The sequence below is a fragment of the Typopeltis vanoorti genome, chromosome 15 (assembly GCF_054136105.1).
Source record: "Typopeltis vanoorti isolate ZY-2024b chromosome 15, IOZ_Tvanoo_1.0, whole genome shotgun sequence".
Taxonomy (NCBI): Eukaryota; Metazoa; Arthropoda; class Arachnida; order Uropygi; family Thelyphonidae; genus Typopeltis; species Typopeltis vanoorti.
The window spans coordinates 32,378,040-32,400,947 of NC_143563.1; the positions used below are offsets into that span (position 1 = coordinate 32,378,040).

General features: G+C 32.9%; 1 protein-coding gene across 2 annotated transcripts in view; it reads left to right on the forward strand.

The window, feature by feature from the left end:
* Window positions 1–18,357, forward strand: part of LOC150098576 (ubiquitin carboxyl-terminal hydrolase MINDY-1-like) — a 137,826-nt gene extending 119,469 nt beyond the window's left edge. For both annotated transcript variants that reach the window (XM_090404718.1, XM_090404719.1), the window contains exon 10: window positions 12,014–18,357. In XM_090404718.1, coding sequence (XP_090260844.1) covers window positions 12,014–12,028 — 15 coding nt within the window. In that variant the 3' untranslated portion in view covers window positions 12,029–18,357. The remainder of the gene's footprint in view (window positions 1–12,013) is intronic.
* Window positions 18,358–22,908: the final 4,551 nt, after the last annotated feature.

Here is a 22,908-nt window from a genome sequence, read left to right on the forward strand (position 1 = left end):
TGACATGATGTTAGGGCCTCCCTCGATGAGTCTGTTGACTCCTTGGAGTTTCCCGGAATAATAATAATAATAAAATAATAATCCTGTGTGGGTGTCCTAATCATGGTCAGCAAGTCCTGAGTGGCTATAATGGTGGAGCCAGGTGTAGTCCTTGTGTTCAGAAATTCTAATACAGGCTGTCCTGCCTGTTTGCCAGTAGGACAGTTTGCAACTGCAAGGGACCTGGTAGGTCTAAGGAATGTGGCTGGTCTTTGGTGGAGTGGATAAAAGATTCTAATTTTCTGTGTGGTGTGTAAGGTTGTATTTCCTTGGATTTTTGTCAAATCCAAGATGTTTCTCAGATCTTGGGATCTTGACGATCTCTATTCTTAAGGTGGAAGGGAGGAGGGTTGTGATTACGCTTTAATATGGGGGGGGGGTTGTAGCCATTGGCTAAAATAAATGTTGAGAATATGGTCAAGTTCAGTAATTCACTGTCATCCAAACTGATTAATTACCCTGTTATATAGAGTTTTTATAATTCCATATTGTTAAGAGGGTAGGTGGTGTGATTGCTGGTGAATGTATCTACCTGTATGTATAAGTTTCCTGCAAACAGAGAATGCTGAAGATCCAGCCTGATCAGATACTAATCAGAGTATCTAAGAATGGGAGATTGTTGTTGTTTTCCTTTTCTTAGATAAACTGGATCCCAGGGTGTTGATTGTTTAGATGTAGAACGTATCCAGCCTGTGTGGCCAAATGGAGAACACATCATCTATGTAGCCAGACAGTGGATTTATGTGGGGCAAAGTTTAAGACATTTTCTTCAAAAGTCTCAATGAAGAAGTTGGCCAGGGATGGAGAAAGTGGAGAACCCATTGGCTGTCTCCTCTATCTGTTTGTAGACTTTCCATGCCAAACAAAATAGCTTGAATTTATGGTGAACTAAAATAGGACTGAGATATCAGGAAGAAATATGGCTTGGATGAGGTCTAAGGCATCTTTAAGTGGGACATTAGTGAATAAAAAGGAGATATCAAAACTGGTCATTATGTCAATGTTGGAGTATGAGGTTTTCTCAGCCATGTTTCAATTCACCATGAAACTCAGGCTATTTCATTGGATTTAAGTTCAATAGTAACTATAGAATAACTTGCATGCCTCAGTAATATTATTTTATTATGTAAATTATGAGATTGCGGTTTCTTTTGATGTAGTCTCTCTATTCACCAGCATGCCATTACGAGAGACTCTTTGGTTTTTACAATCTGATTTCCCAGAAGACACTGCCAACCTATTTATTACCATCAATACAGGCTATTTTACCTGACATAAGTTATTCAAACAAATAGGATTGCCCATTGCTGTTCCTTCTTACCAGCCTTAGCTGATTATTTCATCTAGAAAAAGAACTCTTTAACACTATATTGCCTTAGCCTTGTATATGGTTATGGTTTGTTGATGATATATTTGCAATCTGGTCCCACAATTAATCAGAATTACTTCAGTTTCTAGAGAAAATAAACTCCTAGTACTCCCATCAAGTTCATTATTGAACTTGAAGCCAAAAAGCAACTACTACTCCTTCTTTGGATACCTTAATAATTTGTAATTCTACAGATTGTGTTGAATTTTTTGTTTATCAGAAGCCAACCCTTATTGGCAGGTACATTCACTTGTCTTCCCACCATTATTCATCACAAAAAATGGATATTATTAAGAGTCTTGTACATATAGCTCATATGATCTGCTTGCTCTTCTGATCCCCTTTTATTAGATGAACTGAATAAAATTAAAAGCAATCTGATATGTAATGGATATAACAAAACTACTATTTAAAAAAATTATTGATAATTATCAATCTGATGTTAAGACTCATCCTTGGAACAAATAGCAAGGATTCTTCATAAATTCAATCTATTTGCTTGCTTCAAACCAGCTTAGAACTGTCTTCCTTTGTACCATCAACAAAGGATATATTACCACCTCTTTCCTTACTGAGTGTCTATCAAGTGTTCTGCTCATGCCATCTTTCCTATTTTGGACAGACTGACTGTTCTGTCTTGATTGGAACATCAAGGCTGTATTACATTTTTGGAACCAGACAAAAGTTCTTCTTCACTTCACCAAGTTCAAATTTGATTGCCATTTCCTTGAAAAAACATGAAAAGCTAAGAAATGTTCCAACCTGAACCGATCAGATTGTATGCCAATATCCAAGTTTTGGGAAGCGATTACTGCTGCTTATTCATAAGTTTTTTTAATTAATAATTATTTTTTAAGTAATTTTTTATTTTCTTAATCTATGCAACTTAATAAATTTGTTCCTTTGAACTCTAGGGTCAAAGCTGTATAACTGAGAGGAGACCTCCACATAGCCTTTAAAGGAATGCGGAGAACCGACCAGGGCTTCTGACCTAATGTCCAATCCTCACCTTCTCGTGGGGCACCCTGTTGGGTATCTACTTGGATACTGAACGAATGAGGATGGGATGGCAATTTGGGATTTAGCTGACCAAATTGTATTCATATTGGTTAAACCAAAATAAAAAATGATAGCACAACATGACAAAATTTCCTTGTCGGCTGGGGCGTCGCCCGGTTAAACAAGGCCCACGTTGTTTTCGCCAGGGACCCAGGGCGAACAGCAAAAAGTCAGATACTGCAACAAATCTGTAAACAAACCCCAACTCAACATCACCAGAGTTAAAGATCGGTACTATCAATGTAAGAAGCCTGAATGGCAAAGAAATGGAGCTAGCTGAGGAATTAGATAAGTACCAGATCGACATAATAGGGGTGACTGAAACAAAAAAGACCAAAACTGGTGAGATCTTTCTGAGCAATAAATACAAAATGTTATATTCAGGCAATGACAATCAAGGAAAAGAAGGAGTAGCCATAGTATTCAACACAAAATACGATGCTAATCTTCTTGAATGGCAGTCAGTCTCAAGTAGAGTAATGTGGGCAAATATGAGAATGGGGAACTGGACAATGAGACTTATTTGTGCCTATGGTCCCACAGAAGGTTCTACTAAGGTAGAAGTGGAAGAATTTTTTGAGGCTTTAGAAAAAGTAACTGACACAATGAAAAAGGAAAAGTTGGTCCTGGTTGGGGATCTAAATAGCAGAGTAGTAAATGATTGTGAGACATACAAAAATATTTTGGGAAAATTTGGAGAAAAGAGCAAAGCTAATAATAATGGCAAATATCTATTAGATTTCTGCTCAGAACATGGACTGGTTATTACTAACACCATGTTCCAACATAAAAATGTGCACAAATTCACATGGAGAGAAGAGGCTAGGAATAAGAAAAGTCTCATTGACTATGTTATTGTTGATAGTGATGTTTTCTCCCTGGTGCAGGACACCAGAGTGTACAGAGGATTTGAAATTGGAAGTGATCACTACTTAGTCTTGAGCAGGATAAAATTAAATTTCATATTGAAAAGAATAACATGTAAGAAAGTTTTAAAGCGAATAAAAGTTGAGCAGCTCTCAGATGTGAACTGTAGACTAAAATTCACAAAGATTATTGAAGAAAAAATGAAAGAGTTTGAGATCAGGAATCAAACCTTGGAGATTCAGTGGCAAACTCTGAAGAAAACATTGATTGATTCTGCCAGAGAGGCATGTGGTGAGGTTGTCTGCAAGGATAAAAAAATCAGAACTCCCTGGTGGACACAGGAAGTTAAAGAGGCAGTGAAGGAAAAGAAGAAAGCATATCAAAAGTTCCTGTCAAATAAGTCAGCTTGTGCTCTTAGAGAATATAGAGACAAATGCAAGAATACTAAACACTGTGTAAAACTAGCTAAACAAAAGTCATGGGAAGACTTTGGCAAGAATATAGAAAATATCAAGAAGGTGGCAAAATATTCTGGAGGTTGTTGAAGAAGCTTAGGAATGGAGGAAAGAGTGCTGTAAAAGGAATTAGAGATGATAAAGGTGACATGAAAACAGGAGAAAAAGATATCCTTGAAGTATGGAGTAATTACTTTGAAAAACTACTAAATGAAACAAGCTGTGATGACAGCACAGTGGTAAAAAACACTGACCAGGCATGCAGTCCGGAATATATATCCATACTTGAAGTCGAAAAAGCCATCAAAGGCTTGAAATGTGGAAAGGCAGCAGGAGTAGATGATATTCGACCAGAAATGCTGAAGTATGGTGGTATAAGAGTCATACAGTGTCTGCACTGCATAGTTCAGAAAGCCTGGACAGAGGGACGAATTCCCGATGATTGGAGTAGTACTCTCATAGTACTCATATATAAAAAGGGAAATAAAACTGAATGTGAGAATTACAGAGGTATATCCCTACTGAGTGTTTCTGGCAAGATCTATGCAAGTATACTTGAGAAATGGTTGAGAAGAATTGTGGAAGAAAAGCTTAGTGAAGAACAAGCCTGATTCAAGCCAAATAGAGGCTGTCAGGATCAGATCTTCACTTTACGACAACTAGTCGAGAAAGCATGTGAATATAACAAAGATCTGTATTTAAGTTTTGTCGATTTGGAAAAGGCATATGACAAGGTGCTAAGAGAGAAGCTTTTCAATACGCTGCAGTTGTATGGTGTCAATGGGGCATTATATCAAGCAATACTTAGTCTGTATTTGAGTTGTAAGTCAGCAGTTAGAATTGAAGGAAATACAGGAAGATGGTTTAATGTTAAATCTGGTGTGAGACAAGGATGTACATTATCCCCTCTGTTATTCATTATCTATATGGATCACATTATGAAGGAAAGTGGTATTAAACATGATGTCAAAATTGGAGATGTTAATGTTAGCTCTTTGCTTTATGCAGATGATGTTATACTTCTAAATAAAACTGCTACAAGTCTGCAAGATTCTCTGACTAAATTGAATAGCTGTTGTAATAGATATGGTATGAAGGTTAGCAATAAAAAGACAAAGACAATGAAAATAGGCAGAATCATTGAAAATGTCAACTGTGTTGTGAATGGAGAACCTGTGGAACAAGTAAAACATTTCAGCTACTTAGGCATGATTTTTACTGAAGATGGTAAATTCAGTATAGAAATAGACAACAGAATCAACAAAGCTGGTATGGTGGGAAGTTAATTGATTAAATTCATATGGAATAAGAGAGAAATTAGTCGGAACACTAAAGTGTTCAAACCAGTTTTAACTTATGGATCTGAGAGCTGGGTCAGAAGTAAAACACTTGACCATAGACTAGAGACCGCAGATATGAGAGTTCTGAGAAAGATTAGAGCCTTGAACAGATGGCATCAATGGCAATATCGTATTAAAAATGAGGATATTAGGAAAGAACTTGACATTGTCAGCATCCAGGAATGCGTTAGCAGAGCTAATCTCAGGTGGTATGGTCACTTAAACAGAAAGGGCAAAGAAAGATTAGCAAAACAAGTGTTCTCTGCCATATTGGGCAGGAAAAGACCCAGAGGAAGACCAAGATATAGGTGGATTGATACGGTACAAAGTGCCTTAGACGATAGAAATATAAGATCTGATAATGTTGGAGTCTTGACAAGTAACAGACTTATTTGGAGGAAAATTGTATATAGGAAGTTAGTAATGATGTAATTTTTTTCATGTAGTACTATCATATCCTGTACACCCCTTGAGGGTACATGGCAGGAATTTGATGATGATGATAGTGTAATATCATATACTTCAGCTGTGACTAAGACACGAGCTAATATACATGTGATTTATGACTCATTTTGATTCTTCATCTTTTTGAATGTAGATAAGTCTATTTCCCTGAGAGTGTTTACATAATAACATTGGATGAGATATATTGCAATTTTTGAATAAATTCTATATAATTTTTGTGGCATGTGTAAGCTGTGAAACTTACTTTAATGTGTCTAATGCACATGTTCTATTAAAACTTACAATAACCAAAATGATTTCTGTATTATTTCAAAGATTCTGCATGACTTATGACTGAAATATCCCCTCAAACTATTTGGCCACAGATTTCTTTTTAGGTGAATGAATGCATAAATGAGAAAGATCAAACGAGAAATGCTGAATGCAGTTTCTCAGGTTCCAAATCTGAATGTGACAAGTTAATAGAAGATGTGAGGATACCTACCAAGGGAATATTGCAATTCACATGTTAATTTCAGAATCCCTCAGGAATAAGAGGCAGGAGTTTATTGCATTAGTTTGCTCAGCTTCACCTAAAACTGATTAGTGAGACTTGGTTGATTGAGAAAGGTATTGCTACAAGGATAGAATGTAAGAGAGTATATTTTCATAAGGTAGGTAGAGAATAGGATAAGAGTAAGGGTAGTTCTATGAAAATAGCAGAATTGCAACCTACAAAATAGTTCAGCAGGAAGGTAAGCTTCATGGAGGCAGTGCATTTCAAGCTGTCTGATGTGAGATAAAAGCTGACAGGATAAAATATATAATTGCTGCTATAGATCAAGATATATATGATGTCATCAACTAGTGAACAGTAATCATTATAGGAGAATTTCAACTATAGGGACATAGACTGGAAAAAGGACATGGAAGGAAGATGGAATTTATGTAGCTTTTGAAAGTTAATTACCTTGAACATGTGATATTTAAGGTTTGTGAAGTGCTATATTTGGTAAGTATCAGCAGATTTGTCCATAACCAAGGTAGCTTTAATCATGACCCAGGGGGGTAGCTAAGCATGTGGGGTATTTAGTTAAGATATATATATATATATATGTAGAAATGCAAAACCAATGATAATGACAAACTATGGGAGATAGCTTGGAACAGTACACAGGAAACTGGGGAGGGGGGGATTGAGGAAGGTAGTATCGCATGATATGTAGGGACAGGAGAATAAATTAGGTGGTAGTTAAATGAATGAGTAATATCAAAGAAAGGAAGAAGAAAATGTTGTGGATGAAATTTAAAGAGGAAAGTGATTCACAAGCTAATGAGCAGGACACAGTAACAGCAAGAAGAATAAACACCATGTTAAGGAAGCAAAATAAGATTGAGAGGAATTAGCAAAGTAAGCTAAAGGAAAAACCCAAAGAGTTCTTTTGCTATATGGAATTAACTTTTATGAATGAATAACTTTTATTAACTTTTATTAATTTTTATGAAATTAACTTTAATGAATGCTGATGAGAGGGATGTCAGAAAAGCAAAAGAAAATTGAATTATTGAGTGACCACTTTGCAAGTGTGTTCATATAGGTGTAGATAATGCAGTGACTAATGTGACAGGGATTGATTTGAGGATAGAGATAGGTGTGCTTTGAAGGTCTTTAGGATATTAAGAAATCTCATTGCAAATACTGAGAATAAATTAGGTGGTAGCTGAGATTGGATTGGATATCAGCCTGTATGTTATAAGAAAATGTAAATATCAGTGCTCCTGAACAGGTTGTTTGTCTCTGTACTAGCAGTTCCAAGGGAGCTGAAAGGAAGCACAACAGTTCTTACATAAAGGATGTTCCAAGACAGAGGTAACAAATTATAGGCTATTCAGCAGTGGTGTAACTAGAGCTTTTGCTGCTCAGGTTGGTCCGTGAATTTGCTGCCCCTCTCAATACACACCAAAAAATACTACAAAAAGTCAAAATGAAGCATAGGGAAAATAAATTAAAATACTATGTTTATTTTTGAAGTAAAACTTTAATTCCAACATTCTAAAATGTTATTTTCTTGTTTTTCTGTTAGCAAAATCATCAATGACATTGTCAAAGTCTATTTCAGAACTCATTTGCTGTTCTATAGACAGTATGGCAAGATTTCTTAAATGCAAAGTGGCTCCTGGGACAAACTCCCCCCTCCCCCTAGCTATGCCACTGCCATTCAGTATCTGAGAAGTGGTTGTTGCATCTGTTGAGTTGGTTAAGGATAGAAGTTAGGAATGAGTGGATAGGAATATTCTTATCACTAAATAGTGGTCTGAATCAAAGTTTGCACCATGATAGGACCTAACATCTGATAGATGTCTTGCATCAATAACATGATCGATTTGATTGAAGGTATTTCCATGAGAAGATTTCCATGTTATTTTATGGATGTTCTTATGGTGGAATAATGTACTTGCATTAAATGTTGTGCTCAGCTGCAAAGCAGATGAGTTTTTGTCCATTATCATTAGTTTCCTCATGTAGTCCTTGTTTTCCGATTATTGGTCTATACCTGTGTTCTGTACCAACCTTGGCATTCATGTCTCCTAATATTATTTTGATCTTATTCACTAGACAAGAGTTATATAAATCAAGTTCTTCATAAAAGGTCTCTTTCTCATTCCCATCTTTTCCTCAGTTGCTGCATGAATGCTAATTACAATAACTTAAGCCTCTGTTCATAAGATTCTCTTGACAAAATATATACAGAAGTGGTTTGCCATTGCTGCCTTCTGTGTTTGTTTAGTGTACTAAGTAAGGCTAAACAAACTGCAAGAGATAAAGAAAAGTGAAATAAAAAAAATTGGAGGAGGGGGATAACAAGAAGGAAAGAAAGAAAGAAAAGTAGGGACTAGTCTACAAATAATATAACAGATATATATTACAAGAAATAAGGCATGGTCTGGCATCAGGTACCTCAGGTTCACCATTTCTGTACTCACTCAAGTGAGTCTTTGAGGGAGAGGAGTTAACACTATTGCTCAGATAGAAATGTTCCTCATCACTTCACAAGATCTTCCATGGTCATGTATCATCCTCCTTCATTCAAGCTAAGAATGTCAGAGCAAACTTCAGTCAAATTTCTGCATCATTATGAAGCAAAGCTCGAGTATGGGAAATCTTGTAGGAAAAATTGAATAAATTCCATATGAATTTATTCAATTGACTTCCCACCATACCAGCTTTGCTGATTCTGTTGTCTATTTCTATATTGAATTTACCATCTTCACTAAAAATCGTGCCTAAGTAGCTAAAATGTTTTACTTGTTCCACTGGTTATCCATTCACAACACAGTTGACATTTTCAATGATTCTGCCTATTTTCATTGTCTTTGTCTTTTTATTGCTGGCCTTCATACCATATCTGTTACAACAGTTACTCAATTTAGTCAGAGAATCTTGCAGACTTGTAGTGGATTTATTTAGAAGTATAACATCATCCGCATGAAGCAAAGAGCTGACATTAACATCTCCAATTTTGATATCATGTTTAATACCACTTTCCTTCATAACGTGATCCATATAGATAATGAATAGAGGGGATAATGTACATCCTTGTTTCACACCAGATTTAACATTAAACCATATTCCTATACTTCCATCAATTCTAACTACTGACTTATAACTCAAATAAAGACTACGTATTGCTTGATATAATGCCCCAATGACACTATATAACTGTAGCGTATTGAATAGCTTCTCTCTCTCCACTGGTCATATGCCTTTTCCAAATCGATTATGGTAGTCCTCTAGTGTAATTGGAGGCAGTAGAATTCATGCGACCCATATCAAAATGTTTTACTTATATAGGAATACATGTGATATAGGACAATTACTAATCCCAGTTGCACCAGAAGTCAAGTTCTTAAGACATACTTGACAGCATTTGACCCACAGTCTGCTCCAGGACAAGTTGCTGAGTTTTGTATCATAGTTTTCCATCTGTTTCTTATCATTATTAACTGCTACTTCATTTCTAAATCTGTCTCCAGGAATCCCCAGGTGTAAAGTCTTCTCTTATGTTGTTGAAAAAATGTGTTTATGATTAGACGGTTCATTCTCATTGAAGAAATCTATTATAGCTTTTCACCTCTCTGATTTCTAACTCCAAGTCCATTCCTTCCATTATTTCTACATCTAATCTTGGCATTTAGTAACCTTGAAGTATGATAATGTCCTTGTTTGGCCTTCCTCTAAAGGCTCTGTCTAGTTCATTGTAGATGGTATCAATGGTGTTCACATCAGTTTCAGTTGTAGGATCATAAACCTTTAAAAAAAATGTGATTGGTAGAAGTTTTTCATTAATCCTTAATGGCATAAGTCTGTAGCTGATAATGTTGACACCAAGTGCTGTTTTGCCTATCAACCGTCACAGCTATTCCAGTGTAATGGACATTTTGTGACCAAAATGAATAATACGAATGAAAAATGAACTGGTTTCTTTGCAAGAAACCAGTATTAGTCATCTTCACAAAATGTTCTTATCCTCTCCATTGGATTTTAGCAAGATCTAAAAGGTTTAATCTTTTGAAGGAGTTATTTCTTCTTAGAGTATATCTAATTTCAGGAGAGCACAAACATTCCAGGTTCCTATTAATATTTTTCTAAGAGATCCCTGATCCTTAAGAAAATCCACATCTTTAGGGATGCACACAGTAGCATACAATTCTGCTCTAGGAATTTACTTTATAACCAAGTAAAAAAAACTTGTTAATACTATTGTTATTAAACTAATTTTATTCATAAAATAGTTGCAGAGCTTTTATTATGAATATTTCGGTTCTGGTGATATTATTTGTAATAATGCCAGCCTGGTTGGCCGAGTGGTTAATGTATCTGCTCGCCAGCCAAAAGGCTGCGGGTTTGAATCCTGCCATGGGGATGGATGTTTGTGATTGTCTGTGAAAATACTAGTGGTGATGGTCGAAGTAGATGCCGTTGGTGTAGATCAGGGTTTCCCAAACTGTGTTCCGTAGAACACCAGTGTTCCGCAGAAGGTGAATAAGTGTTCTGCAAGAAGGTTTTCCCGGAATTTGTCATTTTAGTTTTCTAAGCATTTTTCATGAATAAATATTTTATAGTGGAAATATTCTGAGGAGAATAATATTCATGAATGTCCAAGCTCAGACCCAGAACGCCTAATAATATCTGTGTAGCAAATGTTAGTGACCAAGCCGTGTATTTTTAAACGTGGACGTATTCATGAATTATCGTTAATTTTCACACATTGAAACCTTTCAACATTTGGGAAAGGGAATACTGCTGTTTATGACTGATCATAAAAATTGCTTGCAAGCGGATTATAACAGTGGGCGGTGTATTCTCTGTTCTCAAAACTGAAGAAAATGACATCTGTGTAGCAAATGTCAGTGACCAAGCGACATATTTTTAAACATGGAAATATTCATGAATTATTGTTAATTTTCACACATCGAAATCTTTCAACAATCGGGAAAGAGAATACTGCTGTTTATGACCGATCCTAAAAATTGCCTGCAAGCCGATTACGCAATAGGCAGCATATCCTCTGTTCTCAAAACTGAAAGAAATAACATTTGTGTTGCAAAAGTTGCTGACCAATCAGCAAGGAAGTATAAAGAAACTTTTTCCACTAAAATTGAAGATCAAGGTAGTCTGTATTCGGTTCTCAAATCTAGTAATATTGAATACTTTCTTCGCAGGTTCGTATTGTAGGGTGAAAGTTTCAAAACCATAGTGCCGTGGTTTTTTAAAAGTAATAGGCCTGCAGATTTAAATTTTAATATGAATTTTTTTTATTCATATTAAAGAGACAAGGAACTTCGTTTAATTTTGGTATTAAGAAATCTCTTATTGAAAGTGTTTGTGACGCAACAGATAGTCATCCGCCACCAGCCTACCAAGCAATCTCCAGGATGTACAAAAGGAGGGGAAAACTACCAGCACACAGGAGAAAAAGTTTGCATTTACTCGTAAGTATACTGAATACTTTCAGTACTTACGAGTGAATGAATGCAAACTTTTGCATTCTGTAAAAATTCTAAAAAAATCCACCTGTAAAAATGATAAATATTTGGAGATCAGAATGGGATATGTCAATGAAAATCAGCACAAATTAATTTAATAATTATGTTTAATTAATTAATACATTAGAAAATAACCAAGGTGTTCCGTGATAATTTCAGGATTTGTGAAGTGTTTCATCGTAGGAAAAGTTTGGGAAACGCTGGTGTAGATGATGAAGCTAGTTGCAGTGGAGAGTTGTAGAGTAGATGCTCACCCTCGATGAGTCTTTGAACTCCCTGGAGGTGTTACATAATAATAATAATATATGAACAATTATAATGTATTTAAGTACTAAATAAGTACTTAAGTACTGCATGTTATTGCTACAATTAATTTTTTTCTTTTTTTACAGTGTATTATTCTCTGACTACAGACGTATTTAATGTTGATGGAAAAGAGAAGCTTTAGGTGACTTGTGATATAATTGTTGAACTGTATGAATTAAAACCACCTGTAAAAATGCATCAAAAGAATAAGAGAAGTTGTTTATTTTTAGAACTTGGTTTTCTGTGTTAAATCTTAATGGTAGTCACATTACAGAAAGGGACTGCAATTAATGCAGTGAAATTGTTTGTGGCCCTGTCATGTATTTTCATGCCTTTTTAACCATAACACTAAATCTTATACGAGAATTTTTTTTGTTTCTGATAAAATAGAAATCAGAACGGAATTAGACAAGTAAAATATTTTGCAATAATTTAACTTGGTGTTTAACCCCCTCCCTTCTCTCTCTTTTTTTTTCTTTTCATCATTCATATTTATAAAACTTTTAATGTCAACATATGTTTATAAGCTCCATATATTTATACAAATTGTGTCAATGAGGGTATGTAAAATTAGTAAAAGCAGCATAGCACTTTTAAAGTGGCCAGTGCTTTAATAAAGGTTGCAAAATAAATAAATAAAAAAAAAATAAAATCAGTCTCTTAGTTCTGAGGTAATCAGAAATATATTCTTAATTGTGAAATAGCAATTATATATATATATATATATAAAGATCAAAATGATTTAATGCTATAAGTGTATGATAACATAAATTTCCATTTTCCTTTTATAGTTATATGGAATTACAAAATACTTAATGTTTCAGCTACTCTGGGTTTTGGGATTATTTCTTCAACACGCTGAGGAAAGCATTTGATAACTGTACACATATATTTGAATTTTATGTGGAATACTTGATCTTTGCATTTAGTAGCATTTTGAGATGCTGCAACTTGCAGTTGTTTATATATATAATTACTAATCTGTATTCCATATGCTTGTCACTGTTGGTTCATAGAAATGTTAAAGAATCTTGATTGAATCCATATTTTTGAAGGAGATTTTGATTTCTTGAAATGGATGAAATCAACACCATGCAGCATATCCTGATTTATCATTTTATACAGAAGAATTTGCCCATGCAAGGACAACATTTCCTGTAAGGCTTCACTTCTTTTTTTTTTTTTTTCTTTGTCAGTTTATAGTTCCAGTAAGAATTTTGGCTTCGATAATTGCACTGTTTAGATAACTAGGTGATAGGTGGTAAGAAATCATGAGATTCCCTTTTGAAATTTAACTTTTATTTAGCTAGTTTAGAAATAAAGCAAATATCATTTAAAAGTGAGCCTAAAATAATCTATAAAAATTATTCTTATATTTTTTTTAAATTTTTGGACATATGTTATATAAATAAAAATATACATGTTTGTTCACATAAACAAGCCAAAGATTTCTGTGATAATTTAGTAGAAGTAGTTTAAAAAAAAAGTGAATAATAAGGACTATTTTCAGAACAGTGGATTATTGGTAAGTTTACGTATTAAATATTTTGATAATCTGGAATCTGCTTTAAGAATTTTGAGAAAACTGACAGTTATTTTCCTTATATGAATTCCATCTATATATCTATGATACATGAGTTTTTTTGGATTTTATTCAATACAATTTTAATTATATATTGCATATGCAGACACTTATGATAATTAAACTATACTTATATTAGTAAGTCAACCAATCAATTAAATCTTGATTTATTATGAATGCTCATTTTTGTTTCTTAACATATATCAGTGAAGTAATCAAAATAATAATCATGTAATAGCGCCTAATGCTGTTGCTAGATTTTTGTGATCCGTATCTCTTATTTCTAGATTTATGGAGGCCAAGTTAGGTTCCATAAATGGAAGTTTCACAATCCACAAATGACAATGCAAAATAAAATTAAAGGGTGAGATTGGAAAGTTTCGACACCAATTATTATATGTCGTAACTTGAATGAACAAAATATGCAGTCTATTATAAAAGTTATATTTAAATAAGATCAAAGATTCTGGGTGCCTTATTGGTCATTTACACCTCTCCCCTATACCTAAATACTTAAAAATATGTATAGTAAATCATTTGAGAGAATCTGACAGTGAATTGCCAATGACGATTATATTAAAAAGTAAGTGAAATTTTAATTTAAAAAAAGAAATTCTTTAACACAGAGATCATCACCTCTCAAACTTTAAATCCCTGCAAAGCATTTGTAACCTGTTTAAACTTAGTTTAGAAATAATAATATATATATATATATATATATCAAGCAAATTGACCATGTCAGTTTGCTTGATGTTCAAACAAAATCACATAGTTCCTATTTTTGGCAGTCTATAGTTAACAAATGAACTAATTGAAATAGTTAAGCAAGGATTAATGATCATTAACATATTTGTGAAATGGGAAGGCAGCTTAGTAATTGTTTGATGTTTTAAAATGATTATAAATTCATTCTTTGATGTTTTTTTGTTATTAGTTAATATTTTTTGTTTCTTTTCTGCACATCCTTGTTGATTTTGCTTCTTAATAATTTCAATTCATGTGGGCAACACTAATCATGAATAACAGATTACTCTGATTCAGAGTTTACTCCAGTTTTTTTTTTATGCATGTTATGTTTGGCAGTTTTAATTTTATACATTTAATTTCATTTTATATGTTACCTGAGAGGGTCGGAAAAATTGCAGACATGTTTTGACTTTTTATGTTTGATCTGGACATGCAAAATGTGATAAGCTATTTAAAAAATGAATCAATGACTTATTGCTCTAGTGCTAAAAGGGTGAAAATGAATTAATAAACTAATGGCTTGATGAACAAGTCTTCAAAATATCCCATTCTCAGTTTTTATCCTTGGATCTTCTTTTTTACAATTGGGATAAAGATGTATTCCATAAAATGAAATTTAATTTTTGATACTAAAAACAAAAGGTTACATAAACATCTCATTTGTATTCTTCCTCATCCACTTTTTCCAGTTGTTTCTTTCTCTACTAGCAATATTTGCTGGAAATCATTAGTTTTTACTGGGCCTATATTATAGTGTTGGTGATAGCACCAATTCTCTTTGAAATCTAGCTTTAGTTGTTGTTTCTCATTGCTAGCATTTTATTACCTTTGGACTAATATCTTTGCCAGGGAACCATTATTACTGATTTCTTTCAAGCATAAAAGGAATTTTATGCTTGTAATATGCCATATTCTCTTTTGTTACTCAGTATATCTATATGTATTCCAAAAAATATTTTAAGGGAAGAAAAACAAATATTTTGACCAAGTTCTTAATTACTTCATTATATTTCTTATAATACTATGTGGAATAATGTGCCTGTATCAAACACCACATCTTTTATTTTTCAGTATGCTTTTGTTTTAGCAATAACTTTAGTTCTACTCCCACATTTGTAGTATTCTCTGGTTGATTTTAAATGTTATCACAATTTCCATTAATTTATATTTAATTAAATGTAGCTTGAAAAGAGCTTGAGTGTGAATGAACCAAATTGTTCATTTGCATATTCATAGACCAAACTGCTTAATTATTTTGTTCCATATTTGTATTGATATCTTGGAACAACTTTATGAAATCTTATAACAGTTAATGCAACTATAGAACTATAGCATATATGATCTAAGTTAAAAGTAAAATGAAAATTGAGTGAGTTGCAAAGTAGTTGAGCAGTTATCATTTTCTTTAATTTCAATTTTTATTAGTTATCAGATATTAATATTTTTATGAAATTGAAAGTTTCAGTCATTTAATTAGGAAATTAAATCAACTTTCAGTTTTTTACCTCCCTTTCTTCTTGCCTTTGCAATAATTAATACCTATTTGCAGATGTCTTTTTTTTAAAAAAGAAAAAAAAAAGAAGCTTTATGTGGTTTGGATGCAAAGCTATTAGATTATTTTCTGATTTATGTAAAAAAAAAAAAAAAAAATTGCAAAATAGCATATTTCAGTAATGCTTCATCTATCTGAGTATACTCTAATGTATTATTCAGGACTTTTTTTTTTTTTTTTTTTTCCCCTGAATAGAAGAAACATTTTATTCCTTAAAATGAAAAATAATTGATTATATAAAAAAAAAAAAAATCACTAAATTTAACATTTATTTAGTTTTAACCTCAGCAGATTTGGGCTTTGTTATGGTATTCTTTGTGCTTAGTACACTGTTCCACAGAATTTATAGTTATCAGAGAAACTATAAACGTTAGCATATTTATTTTAAAATTTCTCTAAAAATATCTTTGTGGGAGACACTGATAGAAGAGTGGCCTCTGTGTACATTAAAATGATCTGTGTTTTTTTTTTTTTTTTCATAAAAAGCTGCTTAAACAGAGAATACACAATATGCTTTCATTTGATGGAAAACATTTTAAAGCTCATGGAATCTTTTTGTCGCTTATTCTTTAATTTATTCTTTGTCAGTAACAATTCTTTTTACTTCTATACACAGAAATCATTCAACAGAGTAACAGGTAGAAATGCCACATATTCTTATTAATATGCATTCATTCTTAACTTGCAAAACATACGGGATATTATTGTGTTGTGTTGTGTGAGAATTGTTTAGTCTTCTCACAGATATTACTGCAATGGTTAAGCACTTGTAAAATATATGTGAATAAACAGATTATTAAAAACATAATTGAATTCTATCATTAATCATTTAAAAATGTTCCATTGTCATCTGTTTACCCACCTACAGAAGATTTTTCATTCTATCTATATCTTTTTTTTATTTACTGCTTGTGACAGTAATACTGGTATCACTTTATATTAGATTTAATGTGCTACATCACTGAGGTTGGTAATTTGGAAAATTAACAGGTCTTGTGAATTAGTTTGATCAGCTGATTTAAAAGAAAAAAAAAATGACATCTTTGTCTCTCATATTTACTCTCTAATGCAACAAAAGTGCAAACTTTTAGATTTATTTGTTCATTTTATATATATATATATCCTCTGACTGCCAATTAAAACAATGTAGAAACTTATAATTTGAGTAAAGTGACAGTTTTATTGTCACAAGTAAACTTGGTGTCATAAAAAAGAAAAACTCATTGAAAATTCCACATCATATGTGGATTCCCATTACGCTTTCTACTCAGTATGTATAACATAAATTTTACAGGTTTTTAAACTAAATGTTTTTTTTTTTTAATTAAATATAAAATGACAAACTGAAATTTTATTTTAGGCTTGAATATCTGTTAAAATTCTTTTGTTGTTTTCATTATATTTTAAAAATTACTTTGCTTTAATTCATGTTTGAGCACAATATTTGTATATGTATCTTTTGTTGCACTAAATTAGGCTAATTAATTTAATACAGTAAATATTTTATATTAATTGATTTATAATCATCAGTTTTGTGCAGAATATTATGCCCTGCTATATACTAAAGCTGTCTTTTTTATTATTATTACTATTCCTCCTCAATAACAATATTTTTCATATATTTGCATTCCCTTTCTGTGAAACCAGATGCTGTTGTGTTTATCGGCACTGTAAAGGTTTCGTTGTATTATGTGTAATATAGTTTTTTTTAATGAAGTCAGAAACTTCTTATAATTGTATACATTGCCACTAGATGTCTACATATTTTTCATTTAAAATTTTTTGATGTACTAATATACTTGTGCCTTTGCTAAATAAAATAAAGCTCTGTATACATTTACATGTTATGAAGTACAAAATGTGACTATATTGCCCAAAATCACAGTTGTATTTGTTCTTGTCTACTTGCAGTTCCATAAAACATGTATCAGTGAAGAAAAAAAAAAAAAAACTCCAAAATATGTTTACTGAAACAAGGGATGCAACTGTGGCGAGATTAAATTTTTAATGTCCCAATTTTTTTTTTCACATTTTCTCTTCAACTCAAATTATTAGTGACTTGTATGACTGGGAGGGATATTTAAAGCAGCATAGAGTATTGTGTAAATATACCTTAATACATCTAATAACTATATAATAGACATTGATAATTATGACACTATACTTTGTATATGAATTCTGAAAGATTAGATTTGAAATATCAGAATATATAATTTGTATAGATATTTATGAGTGCAGTTCATACTCTGAAATTTATTAACAAAAGCTTTGCACATTTTGTAGAAAAAACTTTATTACTAGTTGCTGAAGAAAATTTGTCATTTTTGATATTTTCTGATAAAATATTTAATAGCATTATTAACTAAACACAACTTGTATTTTCTTGAATTTTCCAAATTATTTGTGTGAACTTTTAAAAAAAGCAACTTTAGAAATTTGGCTTCACCTGTTAAGTATCTGGTATATGGTTTGCATACACCTTCACCTACATGTGTAAAGAAAAAGTTCACGCACTGTAGTACTAAAGATAAATAAATAATATAAAGTTTTTTGTGTCATTTCATTAAGAAAAAAATCTCTCCCATTAAACTGATCACATTTGTCTAAAGAGAAATTTGGGCATAGTATGATAATTCACAGTTAAACCTCTAGCCACTTTTATCTACAGTATATATATATTTTCCTTTCTTTTAGGCTTACACGGCGATCCGAATGCATTTTTGAAAATTATGGAGACAACTACCGTGTTTGAATAAAAACTTTAGTTTAATATAACTAAAATCTACATTCGACCTTTATGTCAAGGTCATCTTCTGGAGCATACAACTATACACAGAAAACAAGCTACACTACAATCAAACTGGTTTGTTAAAGACACTGACCAAGTGCTACAACAATTGTTGGCCTGACCTCTGGTGAAAAAAAAAATTATACATCAGCACTAGAGTCCTATTATTAGTGTTATCTGTTAGTTGTAGAAATACATTGGGCACAACAACAAGTATCTATCTATATACATATATATTAACATGTACACATTCCAGCCTGTTGGTATGGAATGGTTTCTAATACTAGCTGAAGATTGGCTAGATTCCTGACTTATGCTGGATCTTATATATTAGGTAGGCTGAATGTGTGCCATCCAGAGCCTTGGAATTTTCATGCCATCTTTGTTGTTGATATTTGGGTGGTTTATCAGGATTGCGCAGGCTTCCTTAAATTTCCTTTCGTACCAGGTTTTTGTGCAGTGTAAAGAGCAGGTACTTTTCCAGTTGATTTGGTGTAAGGTGTTGAGTGCGTGGCCTGAGAGGCCTGCTTCACCATAATGGTTATATTTAATGTGTTCTTTCTTGCGTATAGGGATTGTCTGTCCTGTTTCCCAATGTATGGTAAGTTACAGATGCAGCGGATGCAATAGACTCCAGGATGTGCTAATGGCAGGAGAGGATCCTTAGAGGAGTTGAATATGGTTTTAAGTTTAGTGGGTGGTTTAAAGGTGGCATTGAGGTTATAATGTTGTAGGATTCTGTTGATTTTTTCCGATAACCCTTTAATGTATGGGATGGCTATGGTTTTATTGTAATCTAGATTCGTTTTTGTTGTAATTTTCTGGAGTATTTTATTAACAGTATTTTTGTTATAGCCATTATTTATGAATGTGTCGCTGATGATTTTTAGTTCTTGTTTCAGGGCTTGCTGTTAGAGAAAATTGTTGTAGCCCTGTTTTTAAGGGTGTTAATGACTCCATATTTGTGATGGGTGGTGGTGGTGGTATGAATTAGCATGTATGTATTGGCCAGTGTGTGTTGGTGTTCGGTAGACCATGAAGGATAGACTGCCTGAAGGAAGACGTGTGACTAGTGTGTCTAGGAAAGGGAGCGAATTTTGGTTTTCGATGGTAAATTTTATGCGTTTGTGTTGTTTGTTCAGGTGGCTAAGGAATGTGTTTAGCGTTTGTCGCCCGTGCAGCCAGATCGCAAACACGTCAACTTATCTAAGCCAGACTCTTCGTCTTAGCGTGGCAGAATCAAGAGCCCTTTGCTCAAAGGTTTCCATGTTGAAGTTAGCAATTTGGGTGGGGGGGGAATAGTGGTGAGCCCATGGCTGTACCTTCTTTTTGTAGGTAAAATTTGTTTTGCCACATGAAGTAACCGGACTGTAGTACGTGGGCAAAGAGGGCCGTAATGTCGGGCGGAAATTTGTTCTGTAGTAGGAGAATTGTGTCATTGATGGGGACATTAGTGAAAAGGGCAGAAATGTCAAAACTGACTAATAATTCGTCTTTGTCGAGTGTTATGTTTTTAATTTTGTTTATAAAGTGTTGTGTGTTTTTTATGTAGGAGGGGGAATGACCTACCAACTCAAGGAGTTGGTAGGTCATTCCCCTTGTCTATTCCTTCCACGATTGGTCGAAGGGGCACATTTTACAGATAACACTCGACAAAGACAACTTATTAGTCATAAGACTATTACACTTTTTTTATAATCTTTGTCAAGTAGCTTTATTTTATCCTCCTACATGTTTCGCCAATCTTTTTCTATTGGCATCCTCAGGGAATACAAACTAGTAAGCTAAAATGAAGGTTACAGACTAGATTATAACTGATGGTTCTAATTCATACAAAAAATTGGTATTGTGTACACAATACCAATTTTTTGTATGAATTAGAACCATCAGTAGAACCAAAGATTATAAAATAAGTGTAATAGTCTTATGAATAATTGTCAAGAAAAAAATTCAACATAACTTATTAGTCAGTTTGATGTTTCTGCCCTTTTTATAGTTGTATGCAACAGTATATATTTGTTTATGCTTTAAAAATAACTAAGATGGTGATTAACCACCATTAAATGCCATGATGCATTTAGTACTCTTCAGAATGTGGATGTGAACTGTACCATCAAAATAATGTTGATATTAAGAATAAGTTGGCTGATATATTCCATCCAATATGGTTAGATGGAAGTTAAATACCTCCCATCTAAGATAGCGATGAGAAGTAATGAATATTGCCATACAAATACTGTAAAGATATTTTACTAAATAGTGGTACATCATGCAGATGCAACACGTGAACTACAATTTGTTGAAATAATTTGGCATCTCTATATTTTAATGGTGGAAGACAGTGATGCAGATTATGTAGATCTGTATCAATCATTTTAAAATTGGAAATGTTCATAATAGCCTTGCAGATTTCTTAAAAAATGTCTTTTAGATTTAAACTTGAAGTGATATGAATTTTATCTTTTTCCTAAATGCCCAACTTCTCTAGTTGGAATTTTTTTTCAAGATTTTATGTCCATTTCCTCAAGCCTAATAGTTGCTTCTTTGAGTCTGGCCAAAAGTAGAGATATTACAGTAGGTAAGAATATCACATATCCATGATGTTAATGTGGATTGTGATAATCTTTACTAAAATGCAAAACAGCTTTTGATAGTCTTAATGTCATCAGCATCAAATTCCTGGCATGTACCCTCAGGGGTGTACAGGATACCATCATATAGTATCCTGTACATCACATGAAAAGTTAAATTATTATGAATTTCCAATCAACAATTTTCCTCCATATTAAACTGTCATGGCTCCAATATCACCAGATTATTTGTCAGATTAATGTACGTCACTTTTTATTGTATAAATCCGCCTAGATCTTTGTCTTCCTCTGGATCTTTTTCCTGTCAACTTGGCAAAGAACACTTGCTTTATTAACCTTTCATCTCCCATTCTATTTAAGTGACTATACTACCACCTGAGATTAGCTCTGCTAACACATTCCTGAATGCCGAAAATGTTCTTTCCTAATAATATCCTCATTTTAAATATACTGCTACTAATGCCATTTGTTTGCTCTTCCTAATCTTTTTCAGAGAACTCGCATATATCTGGGATCTCTAGTCTCTGATCAAGTATTTTATTTGTCATCCAGCTCTCAAATCTGTAAGTTAAAACTGGTTTGAATACTGTCATATATATATATATATAGCTAGTTTACTGTTTTGATTAATTTCTATTTTATTCCATATAAATTTATTCACCTGATTTTCTACACTTGCTAATTCTGTGTCTCTTTCCATATTAAATTTTGTTATCTTCACTAAAAATTTTGAATAAATAATATCCTACCTATTCTATAGGGTCTCCATTCAAGATGTAGTCAATATTTTCAGGAATCTTATCTATTTTCATAGTATTTTTTATTTCTGATTTTCATAGCAAATTTATTATGACACTTACTCAATTTAGTCAGGGATTCCTGAAGACTTGAACTGAATTGAGAAATATAACTTCATCTACATAAAGAGCTGAGATTAACATCTCCATTTTCATGTCAGGTTTAATACCACTTTGCTTCATAATGTAATCCATATAGATCATGAATAACAGTGAAGATAATGTACAACGTTGTCTCACACGATTTAACATCTAACGAATTTCCTATACACCTTCAATTCTAACTATTGACAACTCAAATACTACACTGATGTGTCCTAAGGATGAACTACATGGTAAGAGAAAAGTCATGCAATCAGGTATACATATCAATTCTTGATGTAGAAACCAATGTTTGGTTTTTCTACATCAAGAATTGTTATGTATACCTGATTATATGACTTTTCTCTCACTGTGCTGTCATTGGCTTGTTTAATTTAGCGATCTTTTGAAGTAATTACTCTAGACTTCTAGGATATCTTTATCTTCAGTTTTCATGTTACCTTTATCATCTGATTCCTTTTGCTGTACTCTTTCCTCCATTTTTAAGCTTTCAATAGCCTACAGAATATTTCGCCACCTTCCTAATATTTATTTTCTGTGTTCTTGCCAAAGTGTTCCCATGACATTTGTTCACTTAGTTTTACACAGTGCTTTGCTTTCTTACATTTTTCTCAGCGATTCTGTTGTTTTCAAAATTCTGGCAATTTTTTCTGGCATACCTCAGACATAGGGAATAATGATTGCATTTCTATACTATCTATATAGTGAAAGTTGAGGATTCAGAAAAGAATTAAGTATTTTAATTATGCTCTAATTATAGCCATTAGATATTATCAAATTCCTGACATGTACCCTCAAGGGGTGTACAGGATATGATATTAC